At 32.6% G+C, this 15,618-nt stretch overlaps 1 protein-coding gene across 1 annotated transcript in view; it reads left to right on the top strand.

The window, feature by feature from the left end:
- Positions 1 to 5,844: 5,844 nt before the first annotated feature.
- The window catches only part of LOC129758743 (uncharacterized), a 43,493-nt gene continuing 33,719 nt past the window's right edge, over positions 5,845 to 15,618 (top strand). The window contains exons 1-2 of the mRNA XM_055756342.1: positions 5,845 to 5,954; positions 6,023 to 6,298. Of these exons, the coding sequence (XP_055612317.1) occupies positions 5,845 to 5,954; positions 6,023 to 6,298 (386 nt within the window). The remainder of the gene's footprint in view (positions 5,955 to 6,022; positions 6,299 to 15,618) is intronic.

The following is a 15,618-nucleotide window of genomic DNA, read 5'->3' as shown; positions in this document are numbered from 1 at the left end:
ATCACCATCGGGGCTATTAAATGTTTTCGATTTCAATAATAGGAAATTTCGCAAATTTTAGATGACTTTACCTACCAAGCTAGGTTTACTAGATGGTGAAGGAACACGTCCACAGTGAGTGTGTTTGGTAAATCGTAGTGAGCTTTGATTTTCACAGCCCCATCGACATACTGATCCAGTATCGCACGACCAAAGCAAGAAGTAGGTAATAACAAGGGGTGGCTGAATGAAATCCATATCATGGCAAGTCATGTTTGGCTCATTTTTTTTCTTATTTGTGCCTTCTGGCTGGGTTGGAAAACTCGTCTAGCTATCGGGGATGGGAAAACGTGCCCGCGAATATCTTTCGCCAGCCCTATGTTGTGTTGTGCAGCGCTTAATCAATTCTTCTAGTTGGTTCGTTTATATCCATTTTTTCGCTCTTTTGACATATTTTAATCAAGCCACGCAATCACAGGGCAAATGAATGCCGGGTGACAAAAAGATGAAGTGATTGTTTGTTTGCCATCGCAACCGGCAAACTAATCAATGATGTTTTACTAAAACTGGATTTAAGTGCGCCGGATGATTGCCATCAAATAGCATAGTCAATTCGAAATGTGTTTGGAAGAACAAATGTCAATCATGGTGTACTTCGATCTATGTATTGTTTATAGTTTCTTAGCAAGTTTTTAAGACAGTATTTCAATACCGATGAGGGTTTTCATACTTATCAAATTATTCATTATTTTTGACAAAATGGACAATTTTAAAAATTTATACAATTTTAAAATCAATCGAACCATCAATTGACTAAACAACAATTTTCTCAATTTTGACTTTTTGCCAATTTCCGGTTATTTTGACAATTTTTGGTAATTCATGCAATTTGAAAATTATGGTGAACTTTTCCAATTTGGCTTTAAGCGCAAGTTTTCAAACATTAGACCACTTTGCTGACTTAAATCGTTTAAAAATCTACAACTTAACGTTGTAAACTCCATGTTTTTATAACAGTGAAATCTGTCTGATTCTAATGCATCCAAAAAATGAACCGATTTCAATCGAACTAGGAAGAACTAGGTGTTCGAAAACAGCTATTTTTTTCTTAGTTTTCCCAATCTAACTCGTTTCATTCTGAAAATTTTATAGAGTGTGTGCCACAAAACTGTTAGGTTTTGAGTGACTTAAAACTCTTTCAACCAAATTTTGCTTGAATAAGCTCGACCTGAAAAGAAATCGTTCAAAAACTGAAAATTTTGAATAAAAATATTTTTTTTTTTATTTTGAACCCATCTCCTTTTTTGGGATAGCTTCTACGATGTTGACGTCTTTTTTTAAAAAGACATACACCGTCTTAGCCGATTTAGGCTTTACAGACTGAATAAATGACGTGGACAACTTAAGATTAACGTTTAAACACCCAGTACCGAGATGGGAATCGAACCCATGCCATCAGTGGACCAGCGATTACCGTCTTACCACGCTAACCACTCGACCACCGAGGACGTACGTCTTCAACAAAATTGCTACATTTTTTACAAACGCCGCCGGTCGTGGCCTAGAGGATAGCGTTCCAGTCTTCTAAGCCAGAGTCCATGAGATCGAATCCCGATCACGGCACATATAGTACTCTTTCTGTGGTCTGGTGGTTTTAGCATTTGTAAGATGCTAGCCATAATTCCTTGAAAGATGTACGCCTTAGAGTTAAGTAAATTAGATCTCTTCAAAGAAACATGAAGTTTCACTGAGATCCTATATGTGGGTGTTCGTTTTTAATATAAAAAAATCTAAAAACTTGCCAAAGTCATAGAAGCTGTAAAATGAAAATTATAAAAAATAATCATTCCATCTCACTTCTAGGTGATTGAATATTTTTTATCAAAAGCTCATTTTGAAGTGCTTAAAATGTAGGTAAAATGTCCCGAAGACACTAATCACTTGAATGCTCCGTTTTCGCGTAAACAATTTTGATCACCTTTATACATCGTTTGCCCCTGTGGGCGATGGTTTAAAACGGAGTTCGAATTGCTAACTCAAAACTTATCCCTTTTTTCCTAAAGCAAGGAAGCAAAGTTGAGTTCGACCTTATGAACTGAGAATTTAACTCTCTTTGTTGAACTGAAAACACTTAGCTAGCTCCCCAAATAACATGCAATTAGTTTTGCGATTGCTCAGTCGAACTCAAAGTTTAGGGGGGGCAACTGAAGTACTGTTTTGAACCAAAACAACTTAATTTTGAGTTAAAAAAAAGGAGCGTGCGACTTTGTCAGGGATGCCAGTTATAATGATGATTTTTTTTAATACTTATTCTTTGATTATTAGAAACTAAATAAATGATAAAAAAAATTTTTAAGCAAATTTGTTCATGTTTGAAAGCATTTACCCACAAAATGTGTATCAGGGTGATTGCTTGCGATTAATATCTAATGAAATTTTTATGTTGATCAATGTATGCCTAGATGATTTGAAGATTTTGCTTGCGGCTCTTTTTCATCATTGAATCAAATGGTATTGAATTTAATCGTCTTGGATAGAAAAAAAGCTCAACTTTTCTTACTTTTTTTTGTTGCCATATTATACCCAATTCGTATCACCACTTTTCCTATAATAGATGATTTTAGTTGAACTCAAGTTAGTTAAACTTAATAAAAAAAGCCAATTGTAGTCCATAGTAAATTAAAATTTAAAAAGTTGGAGGTACAAAAAAATAATGAAAAACAATTTTCTAATTGTAAGTAAAAAGTAAAAAACATAATCCTGATAAAAATGAAGTGATACATTAGACTGAATCTTTTTGGAGACATTTTTGAATTTTTCAAACCCTGGGGTATAAAAACCTTCGTTTTCGCTCAAAACTCATCCATGGGGTTTGTTAGGCCATTTATCAAAGCTTTATCAAACATAAAAGAAGATTATACATAGCTTGTATCTAACAAGGAGGGATAGTGGCAAAATTTTCTTTTTAATGTTCATAATTATTAAACCCGGTTTATTTTTTTAAAGGATTTTTGATGGCTTTCCGTTTCAGATTTTTTAGTAAAAACGAGTGTTTTTTACTCCAACGTTTCGATCCTTATTAGATCTTCATCAGGGGTTAAAATTCATTGCTAATTTAGTGAAAATCGACTTCAAATTTTAGTTGAGTTTTACCGATAAAATGTCGTTGTCTTGATAAGTTTGATTCGGCTTATCTTGAACTGTTGTTAGTGGGATTCTGGGTTGGATTATGATTGTTATAATTTTGTATTTTATTAATTTTTAAGTTAAGTGGAACTCGTTGTTGACGAATTTTCATAGAATATTCGTTTGTCTGTTGAGTTTTGGGTGTTTTTAACATTTTTTTGCATCCGATCTTTATACTGTAGATAAACATAAAATTACACCAACGCCATATTTAATAACAACTCGAAAACTTAAACAGTGCACAGTGAAAAGTTCCAATGCATAAAATTGTAAAAACACCCAAAATTCAACAGACAAACGACTGTTCGTCGACTGAAAGTTCGTCAACAGTAAGTGCTACTTAACTTTAATATTCATAAAACACAAAATTTTAACCAGCATAATCCAACACAGTATCCCAATGGCAGCAGTTTAAGATAAGCCGAATCAAACTTAACAAGAAAACGACACTTTATTGGTAAGAATCAACAAAAATTTGAATTCGATTTTCACTAAATTAGCAAAAAAAATGTTAACCCCTGATGAAAATCCAATATGGATCGAAACGTTGGAGCAAAAACAGTTGTTTTTACTTAAAAACTCGAGGCTGATAGCCGTCAAAAATCCTTTAAAAAATCAACCAAAACAGTCGTTACATTCATAAAGAAACAAAATAGTTATGAATTTTAGCCCCTGATGAAGATCCAATAAGGATCGAAACGTTGGAGTAAAACATTCATAAAGAACCCGGTTTAAAAATTCAATGCTTACAAATGGTACCCGAAGAAAAAAACTAAAGTCTAACTACATTAATGAGGCAAATTTGCATAATTTTTTTACGGACGTTAGGAAGTTTTCAGGTGATGTCAAACGCAACAATCTTCATGTTAAGTTCAATGTATCTGCTATGGAAGTTTAACTTGAATGTGGATTTGAGCAGCTTCAGTCATACGTTTTTCGAATAACTTGAAAGGCGGGTGCGAATTTTTGATGGAAAAGTTATTAGCATTATTATTTTTTCTTTCTTTTTGCAACTAGTTACTCTAAATTTTAAAAAGCTCAAACATCTCCAACGAGCAAAAATAAAATTAAATAAAATTGATTCTGACTTATGCCAAATTAACTTCAACATAATTGCATCGATTACTATTGTTTGTGTCTTATATCAAATAAACTATGCTGAACAAATCAGTGCCAATAAGATTTTTTTTTGCTGACTTATGAAAATTGGAAATTAAATCTGACTTCTCAAATAATTTTTTTAACATTGCGCAGTGGTCCAGAAATGAAATTTATCGGGAAACAATTATTTGTGACTTCCTCTTAAATTTGATGCATTTGCTGTCTCAGATAAACTTTAACAACAACAACAAAAGGTGGTCATTTTTTTTTTGAAAAAAATTAGGATGGTTCATAAGATTTCTGAGATCTGAGAATTATTTCCTATTTGTGATAAAATAGAGGCCTACATTGTTTTTCAATATTGTACAACATAATAATTCATTGAATTTTGACGAAGACACCAAACATATATCTCTTGAACTGAAAGTTTTATGATAACTTGTTTTCGTGAAGTTATGGTGGTCCTATAAAAATCAGTTTTTTCTTGATATTTAATGACATAATCTAATGATAAGTGAATCTCAACAAATTTTGTAAAAATGTTCAGATAATTTTAGTACATTTGATGAGATTCACTTGTCACTAGATTGAATTTTACCTCTTTTTATCGTATTTTACGATTATTTGGTATAGGACCCCTCTCTCCCTTGAGTGCGGCAGACTCAAAACTCCAAAAATATTATTCTTCATTCAAAAAATTACTCCATGCTGAATTTCACTTCATTCGGTTTCGTAGTTTCTGAGTTCTTAAAAAACAAATTTACAAATTCTCCCTATCTTTATAGAGAGTTTTATTATTTTTAAGTAAATTTCATACAATCACGGAGAAAAAAGACGAAAGTTGTTCCAATTATTTCAGCTTGTTATACCAATAATCGAAATGCAGTTGATTTTTTCGCATTCAACTACTTATATAATAGATCCAACTTATTTTTTATTTACATAGTATTCCGTCTTACGACATAACTTGACGAACATAATTCCTAAAATTCACTCGGTTCATAGCAACCGTTCTCCAATTTCTCGGGCACCCCACGTTCGCCAGATCACGATCCAACTACAAACTTCTAATTGTCCTTACCCAATTAACTATCAATATAATGCATTCAACTGTATGATTTACTTTATGAATTCAACTATAAATACAATAGATTCAACTACAAACTGCTGATTGACCTTATGCAATCAACTATGAATATAATAGATTCAATTGTAGTGGTATAATAGATTCAATTGTAATGGTATAATTGATTCAACTGTAGATATGATAGGTTCAACTACAATTGTATGATTGATTATAGGCAATCAACTATAAATATAATAGATTCAACTGTAGTGGTATAATTGATTCAACTGTAAATATGATAGATTCAATTGTAGTGGTATAATTGATTCAATTGTCAATATGATAGATTCAACTACAATTGTATCATTGATTTTAGGCATTCAACTATAACTATAATAGATTCAACTGTAGCGGTATAATTGATTCAATTGTAAATATGATAGATTCAAATACAAATGTATGATTGATTCTAGGTCTTGAACCATAAATATAGTAAATAAAATTATAATGTTATGATAGATTGTGTCATCAGGAAATTCGTCATCAGGGAACCGAAATGCGGCTTGTCGACCATCGGGAATTGGTTGCTCACTCACCAACGAAGGCGAATTAAACGCGGCGGGTAATATTGAAAAAATAACAATTTTTAATTATTTTCAGCGTTTTATAATCTGTGTTCCCCTCTTCTAGGTTCATCCCTGCATGGTGGTTATCCAGCTGGAAGAAAAATTTCGAACCGAAGCGAGGTCCCCGTGATTGTGTTCCTGGTACATGGAAAGCGGACCACCCAATGGCAGCGATGGTGTGGCAGCTTTCTGATCCTGCTGCTGAGATCCGAGGACCTTCAGGCTGGAGCAGTAAGCGGCAGTTCACCAGCTGGAAGGAAAATTTCGGATCGAAGCGAGGTCCCCGGTACATGCAAAGCGTACCACCCGATGGCAGCTATGGCGGAAGCTGCCAGTTCTTGTTAGTATTGTATATTAAATCAATAATAAATGATTTTCTAGCATGGTATAGCAGCTAATCAATATTAAATATGATGACTTTGTATATATATATATGAATTAAATCAAATAAAATTAACTTTTAATTCTATAATACACAATAATTGAATCCACTATAAATATGATTGAATCAACTATTTTTGTATAATTGAATCAACTTTATTTATAATAGAATCAATCATACATTTATAGTTGAATCTATCATATTTACGGTTGAATGAAGAAATTCAATCATACATATGTAGTTGAATCTATGATATTTATAGTTGAGTGCGCAAAATCAATCATATCAATATAGTTGAATCTATTATATGTATTGTTTAACACATAAAATCAATTCGACAGTCTATTGTATGTATAGTTGATAGTTTAATATTTATAGTTAGCCTAGAATTAATCAGAAATATGATTGAATGTAAGTGGGTTATTGTTAAAAATACTATACTTTTTTCTCCGTGATTGCTAAATGCATTAATCACAAAACATATCTTCAGTTTTTTTTTTAATATTGTGAAGATAGTAACATGAACTTTCAAATGCAATAACCGTTAAAATTTTTGACTTGCTCCATTTGGAGTTATTGAAGCTCTAAATTAGTTTTTTTTTCAACACATATTGCCTCATATCTTCAAAACAAAAACAAATCTAGGTAATTCGTTTTCAACAAAGATGCGCAATATAATTATCTAAAATGTTGCCCAATAAATGATTTTGATAAAATATCACCATGACAAGATATCAAGAAAAAAAAAGTTGTCATAAAACTATCAGTTCAAGAGAATAATTGTTGAAGTTTGGTGAGTTTATTGAATTATTATGTTCTTCAATAGTTAGGAAATAATTTTCAAATCTCAGAAATCTTTTGAACCACCCTATTTTTTTCCAGTCAAAATGACCGCCTTTAGTTGTTGTAAAAGTTTGTTAAAGAAATCAAGTTAATCAACTTAAGGGGAAGTGGATATTTTAAGGAACACGCAGCGAAAAAGTTTTTTAGGACAAAGGATTTTTCCTATGTTTAGTAGCCAAACAAAGGAAAATTACTTTGATTCTGGGACAAATAAAAATTTCTTTGTTTCTTATATGTTTTCCTTTATTTATTTCACCTTTGAAATTAAAACAAATAATTTGAATCAAAGTTTTTTATTCAGAAAACAAATTTTTTGTTTCAAAACATTTTTTTTTAGAATCAAACTCATAATACATTGATCAATTAAAAAAGAGTTTGTTTCAATAGAATTTTTTTTTAATCGAAATAAATTTTTTTTTGGGTTCAAACACCAAGATATACAGTACCGTTCATAATTGTATAGAAATTGGAAGCAAGCGCACTGCCACTTCGACTTTGAACTTCCATAACTTTTGACTCTGATGATATTTTTTGATCAAATTTTCTGAGTTAGATAGATCAACTATCACACTGTTATATCACAAAATTTGAGCTTTCTGGAGTTTGTGTGGCCTGAGATAAAGTAATTCTACGAAAATCGGACTTTTTTTACTTTTCTCATTCATACTGCAATATCTCAGGAACTAAACTACATTTTTTGTTAAAATTTTGCAGAGTGATTGTTGAATAATTAAGTAAGCATGTCTGAAGTTTTTGGAAAGTTCTATTGATGGGATCAAAAGTTACGGGAGGTACAATTTTTAAGGCATGAACCTGAAAATGCGATTTCTAACGAATTTTGGACGATTCATGAGAATATAATCGTTTCCATCCACAAATCAGTAAAAAAATGTCTGGCAAAAGCAATGATGAAATGAAAAAATGAAATTAAGTTAGTTTCTGAGATATTATAGTTTAAATGAGAAAAGTCCAAAAAGTCCGATTTTCGTAGAATGACTGTATCTCAGGCCACACAAACTCCAGAAAGCTCAAATTTTGTGATATAATAGTGTGATAGTTGATCTATCTAACGCAGAAAATTTGATCAAAAAATATCATCAGAGTCAAAAGTTATGGAAGTTCAAAGTCAAAGTGGCAGTGCGCGTGCTTCCAATTTCTATACAATTATGAACGGTACTGTATCTGAGTGAACTTTTTTTTTCGAAAATTTCGACAATTCGAGAGTTTTTCGAAACGATCCTCAAAAATCAGAACAAATCCTGAAAAGTCAGGACACCTGGCATCTCTGATCAAAGCTCCGAAAAAAATCACAGTGTAATATTTCCATTTCTGTCGCCAGATAGCGCTATTTGTGTCTTCCGTTTTCTCGTTATGTATATCGGTTTCAGTATATCGCCTCTAGCACATCCTAGTTTTATATTTTTTATCAATTTGACACGTAAAAGTTTTTTAGTAAAAGTTGTTGATTCGCCTTAGAGCCATTTTGAAAATTCAAATGCTAAGTTCTGGAAAAAATAAACCAGTTAGTTTAAAAACCCTTTTAAAAAATAAAGAAGTGCAAAGTTACCGTATTGTGACATATTTTAGCATCATTGAGTTCTTAAGATACGAAACACAAGTAGGTATTTGGACAAACTTGTCGAACAAACTAATATTTGTCAAACTGCATTTTCCCACATGTTTTCAAACTTCCACATACACTACACCCCGAATTTGAGTGTAAATATTAACGCAAGATTTTGACTAATGTTTTCTGAAAACATTTATTTTTGCTTGTAGATCAATTCTAGGAAGGAAAAATTCAAAAACTCCAAACTCAACGTTGACCTTAGCAGGCACTGAAATGCGTAATCCAAGCATTGCCGGAACCGTCACCATGTCGTGAGTGAAGATAGGGTTACTGCGATCGAAAAAAAGCTGAAAACAATCAATAACCAAAGGGGGACAAAAAAAACCGAAGCTTTAGATAAATTGAAAACCGAAAAAAACGTGTTTCAACAGACGGATTATTAATTTTTGAAGGCATTGGCCGGGTTCGGCGCTATTGTTAGACATTTTATGTCAACCCGAAAACAGTCGGTTGGAAAAGCTTTCGTTTTCCTTCAGAAAGCTACCGGTTTCGGTGCCGACCATCCTTGGTTGGGAATGGGTTGTAAATTTGAACATTTTATGACACCCCGTGCGCGTCTTCTGTCTGCTGAAGTCGGGTACCGGACTATTTGGCGCTCTTACTTTTCGCTTAGCCGCCAGCAGAGGCAGCAAATCATCGTAGCAGAACGCATCGTTGACATAATGTGGATTAAATTTCGCATCTTTGTATATTCCTCTCGGGGTGGAGTCGCAGCAGCCCTTGAGAGTAGTTTTTTTTGTTTGTTTTGGCTGTTGACGTTATTGTGTTCAAAAATGGAATTTTAGTGAAAGTGTTATTTGAGAATATTTTTTCGCATACCCTTTTATGCCCGCGTGACCTTTGGGATCGGTCGTTGAAAAAGGTATTAAATTCTACTGATGGATAGTTTTTTGGAAGCTGTTTTAACAGGGTGTATAAAATTTCGAGTTTTATATTTTATGATAAGACTTGATTAATCTTTTTTTTTAATAGTGGCAGGATCGCCAGATGTTACTTTCTTATGGTTTACTCGATTCTTTAGAATTCTGTTAACTGTGTTAATGCTGTTCAAATATTGAACCGCATTCGTTCCATGTGCTCGGAACCGTTCTTCCTTCGACAAATCGTCAACAATGTGCGTTCTCGCTTCGATTCGATTCGCGTTGTGCTAATTTGGGTTCGTCGTTCTTTTCGCTGCGATATTTTTGTTCTCTAGTCAAATTTAGATCAGCTGCCCCCGAGACCGTTACAAAACGTCCACCGGGGTATGTCAGTCCGTCAGTCCACTCTCAAAGCAGCAACTCGTTTGCTATTACGCTCTTTTATAGCTTCAGGGTCGACGACCACGAAAATTTCAATGGCTTAGTAGTAGTTACAGTAGACTTTGAAACGCGAATGTCAAGCGCTATTGGGCATTTTGTAGAATGCATGAAGCGTTCTATCTATAGACTAATCGATAAATATTACAGCCGGAAACCACCGAAACAAAGGACCTATATTTAGTCTAAATATTTGTATGGCATTTATCATAAATTAATGATCAAAAACTTATAGCAACACTGCTTTCAAATGTTTGCTTTTTGGTTCTTGGAACCAATTATCTATGAACGTAAAATGAAATAAGGAAGGTTCAGTGAACGGCTTTTTTAGTTTTGTTTTAATTTTGTCTCCCAAGCATGACGTTTGTCGGTTAGTAACTAACCAAAACAAAAAAAATCAACACAACTTACAATCCCTTCCTTCATTCATGACATTTTAATTCAACCAGACAAAGCAGTCGGCGACGTGACGTGTGTGTTATTGTTTTGTTACGCTCAAATCGTTTGACAACTTTCCCAGCCAGCACGGTTGTTATGACTGTCGAATGGCTGACATCCATAATATTTGAACCATCGCTGTTGCTGGTTGATTTTCCGGAAAAACCAAAATTGCACCCAGTAGGCCGTTTACGTTAGTGGAGGCGTTGCGTGGCAACTGTCTGAATGAAGTTAGCGCGTCGTATTTTCAGGGGCGCCAATTGGTTCAACCCAGCAAACTCAATACAGCAGTAGAGTCGAAAAACAATGAACTTGAGCTCGGTTTTAGTTTCGGTTTGCAACCGGTTAGAAAGATGGGGATGGATTTGGAAAACTATTTCCCGTCCAACGGCCGCCGCCTGCTGTGATAGCTGACTTCTGACCGTTATTCGAACAGGGATGGTGTTGTAATCATGGAACTTTGACGAGCGAAAGAGACAGAGAGCACAGATTGAATTTTAACCAGTGAGGTAATTTTTTGTCCATCTACTAGGAGGTATCTACCTTTCACAATGGGTTTGTTCGGGAAGAACCCATCGACAACAATACCAACAGCTTCAACTTTGTGAGGAATGTTGAATGTGGCGTAAAAGCTGATGGCGTTAAACAATGGTGTTAAAACCGGCGTCGAGGACAATTGTGTTCGATTATTTGTCAGAAAGCACCAATGTCAAGTCGGTATACGTCAAACGTCAACATTCTTCAAAGCGACGCGCATTCCAGAAATCGAGATTTGGCGCATAGGATCTCAGTCAGAGTAGGCCAAGGAAAAATGCCCAAAAATGACAAAAAAAAAAAACAAAATTTAAAAGAATAATAAAAATTACAGAAATAACAAAAATTATAGAAAATAACAAAAATTATAAAAAACACAAAAATTATCACCAAAATGAGAAAATAACAAAAATTACGAAAATTCCAAAATTAAAAAAAAAAATAACCAAATTTCCAAAAAATACAAAAATTATAAACAAAAAAAAATGCCAAAAATTACAAAAATGACAAAAATTATAAAAACAATAAAAATGACAAAAATAATAAAAATGACAATAATGACAAAAACGACATAAAAATGAAACAAAAATGACATAAAATGACATGAAAATGACACCAAAATGACACAAAAATGTCAATAAAATGACACAAAAATTACATAAAAATGACACAAAAATGACACAAAAAAGACACAAAAATGACACAAAAATGACACAAAAATGACACAAAAATGACACAAAAATGACACAAAAATGACATAAAATGACACAAAAATCACAAAAAATGACAAATATGACAAAAATGACAAAAATGACAAAAATGACAAAAATGACAAAAATGACAAAAATGACAAAATTGACAAAAATGACAAAAATGACAAAAATGACACAAAAGACAAAAATGACAAAAATGACAAAAATGACAAAAATGACAAAAATGACAAAAATGACAAAAATGACAAAAATGACAAAAATGACAAAAATGACAAAAATGACAAAAATGACAAAACTGACATAAATATGACAAAAATGACACATAACTGACACAGAAATGAGACAAAAATTCGTACGTCTCGGTGGTCGAGTGGTTAGCGTGGTAAGACGGTAATCGCTGGTCCACTGATGGCATGGGTTCGATTCCCATCTCGGTACTGGGTGTTAAATGTTAATCTTAAGTAGTCCACGTCATTTGTTCAGTCTGTAAAGCCTTAATCGGCTAAGACGGTGTATGTCTTTTTAAAATGACATAAAAATGACATAAAAATGACACAAAAATGACACAAAAATGACACAAAAAAAACATCAAAATGACACAAAAATAAAACAAAAAAAATTGCACAAAAATGACACAAAAATGACACAAAAAATGACACAAAAATGATACAAATATGACACAAAAATGGCACAAAAAATGAAACAAAAATGACACAAAAATAGCATAAAAATGACACAGAAATTAAACAAAAATGACACAAATATAAAGCAAAAATGACACAAAAATGACACAAAATTGACAAAAAAATGACACAAAAATGACACAAAAATAAATTAAAAATGACACATCAATGATAAAAAAATGACACTAAAGTGACACAAAAAAGACACAAATGAACAAAAAAATGACAAAAGAATAACTCAAAAATGGCACAAAAATGACAAAAAAATAACAAAAAAATGACACAAAAATGACAAAAATGACAAAAATGACAAAAATGACAAAAATGACAAAAATGACAAAAATGACAAAAATGACAAAAATGACAAAAATGACAAAAATGACAAAAATGACAAAAATGACAAAAATGACAAAAATGACAAAAATGACAAAAATGACAAAAATGACAAAAATGACAAAAATGACAAAAATGACAAAAATTACAAAAATGACAAAAATGACAAAAATGACAAAAATGACAAAAATGACAAAAATGACAAAAATGACAAAAATGATAAAAATGACAAAAATGACAAAAATGACAAAAATGACAAAAATGACAAAAATGACAAAAATGACAAAAATGACAAAAATGACAAAAATGACAAAAATGACAAAAATGACAAAAATGACAAAAATGACAAAAATGACAAAAATGACAAAAATGACAAAAATGATAAAAATGACAAAAATGACAAAAATGACAAAAATTACAAAAATGACAAAAATGACAAAAATGACAAAAAAAAAAAAATGACAAAAATGACAAAAATGACAAAAATGACAAAAATGACAAAAATGACAAAAATGACAAAAATGACAAAAATGACAAAACTGACAAAAATGACAATAATGACAAAAATGACAAAAATGACAAAAATGACAAAAATGACAAAAATGACAAAAATGACAAAAATGACAAAAATGACAAAAATGACAAAAATGACAAAAATGACAAAAATGACAAAAATGACCAAAATGACCAAAATGACCAAAATGACCAAAATGACCAAAATGACAAAAATGACCAAAATGACCAAAATGACCAAAATGACCAAAATGACCAAAATGACCAAAATGACCAAAATGACCAAAATGACCAAAATGACCAAAATGACCAAAATGACCAAAATGACCAAAATGACCAAAATGACCAAAATGACCAAAATGACCAAAATGACCAAAATGACCAAAATGACCAAAATGACCAAAATGACCAAAATGACCAAAATGACCAAAATGACCAAAATGACCAAAATGACCAAAATGACCAAAATGACCAAAATGACCAAAATGACCAAAATGACCAAAATGACCAAAATAACCAAAATAACCAAAATGACAAAAATGACAAAAATGACAAAAATGACAAAAATGACAAAAATGACAAAAATGACAAAAATGACAAAAATGACAAAAATGACAAAAATGACAAAAATGACAAAAATGACAATCAGTGCGGTTTTAGTAGCTGGACACCCAATAATCAGAGAAATTTGTGCGTTTTAATTGGTGTTAGAACAATACTTTGCAAGTTGTTGTTGAAAACTTTTTCAATCCTATTTCAGAAACTTTCTACAAAAATTTATTCAAACTGCCATTATCTCAAGCAAAATTAGTTCCATCTTTTGAAAAAAAGTGCTTTTTAGTCGCACTCAATTTTAATCTCAATCTTAATCCTATTTCAGAAACTATCTATAAAAAATATTAAAGCTGCCATTAACTAAAGCAAAATCAGTTCCAGCCTTTGAAAAAATTTTATGCTTCAGTGGTTTTATCAAAGCTTTTTGGTCGCACTTTATGTTAATAAAAGCTTAAATGTTTAATTTCAGGAAGATTTTTTTAAAATTAATTTCAACTGTAGTTTATTCCAAAAAGCCCGGTCATTCAAAATTGATCTCGGGAAGCCAGGAATCCGAGAACCAATCACACGTAATGCGGGAGCCTCGAACGGTGCAAATTGAGTGCCTTTAACCTCTTGATAGTAGGTAATAACCTCTCGCATCCAAACGAGCTTCCAAAAAAGGAAACAGCTAAGTTGTTCAGTTATTGCCCTACCGGGTAGGAACGATCTTCTTGAGCGGTGGCAAAAGAAAACAACAACGATCGTTGGCAAAATTTTAACAGAACCTTGGAAAAAATAGCTATAGGTACAGAAGTTTTCGGGGGGCTTTTGTTATTGTTGCCGAAGTTGAATGGACCTTTCAAAATACACACTCTATTCTTAAGCTGTTGGCCACGAAAGCTACCATCTCGTTCTCAATTTTTGTACTTACTTACTTAGAACGAAAACGGCCGGAGATTGGTGGAAAGTGATAAAAACTGTTCATCGTTTTGATCAATTCTCTTTGGCGTTGAGTTACGACTACGAGAGTCATTGACATTTTATGGGTGGAAGGAAAAAAGGAAGGGACAAGAAGAAGGTGGTTTAGATCAACGTTTTAGAGCTAGAACTGGCAGCGTGATTTGCGTCTTTCTTAATGATTACAACAATGGCAGGCTTCATCCCATAGATCGATCATCGTGATTAGGCAAGATTAAGTTTTACTTAATTATTCAAATGGTGGCCCAGCAAACAGGAGGTTGGATTTCATTTCTATCGAAGTTCTAGTTGAGAGTTCTTTTTTGTTAGAATACAAAACTAACTGTCATTCAATTAAAGATAATTTGAAAGCTTGTTATTTTAAATGGGGAAACATTTTTTGCGAGTTCCAGTTGGTAGAAGATTGAGCCCCATGTGGTTCAAAACCTACGTCATAATTTTACAATAAAATCAATCAGTATATAAACATTCTATTCGTGACTTTTTCGACCTACAGAAGAATTTACAGCCAAGGTGTTCAACCTTGATCAAAAGTTGATCGTACTCAGTCAACACATATCTCTTCTAGCTCAAAACATCGTTAGCCGGTAGCCAACATGCGTCGTTTAGTTTTCGCATTTTAATTAACATCTCTATTCTCGCGCCTCTTTTTTTTATTGCCACTTCAATCATCGTTTAATTCACAAATGAAAAAAAAACCGACTTAACAAATCCAAAACGAAACGTAAACTAACTAGGAGAATTGCGCGGCGAAATAAACGCGCGCAAAAAGTAGTAA

This window comes from Uranotaenia lowii, chromosome 3 (genome assembly GCF_029784155.1).
Source record: "Uranotaenia lowii strain MFRU-FL chromosome 3, ASM2978415v1, whole genome shotgun sequence".
Classification (NCBI taxonomy): Eukaryota; Metazoa; Arthropoda; class Insecta; order Diptera; family Culicidae; genus Uranotaenia; species Uranotaenia lowii.
Note: the sequence above shows the minus strand (reverse complement) of the source record. Positions and strands in the feature narration are given on the sequence as shown.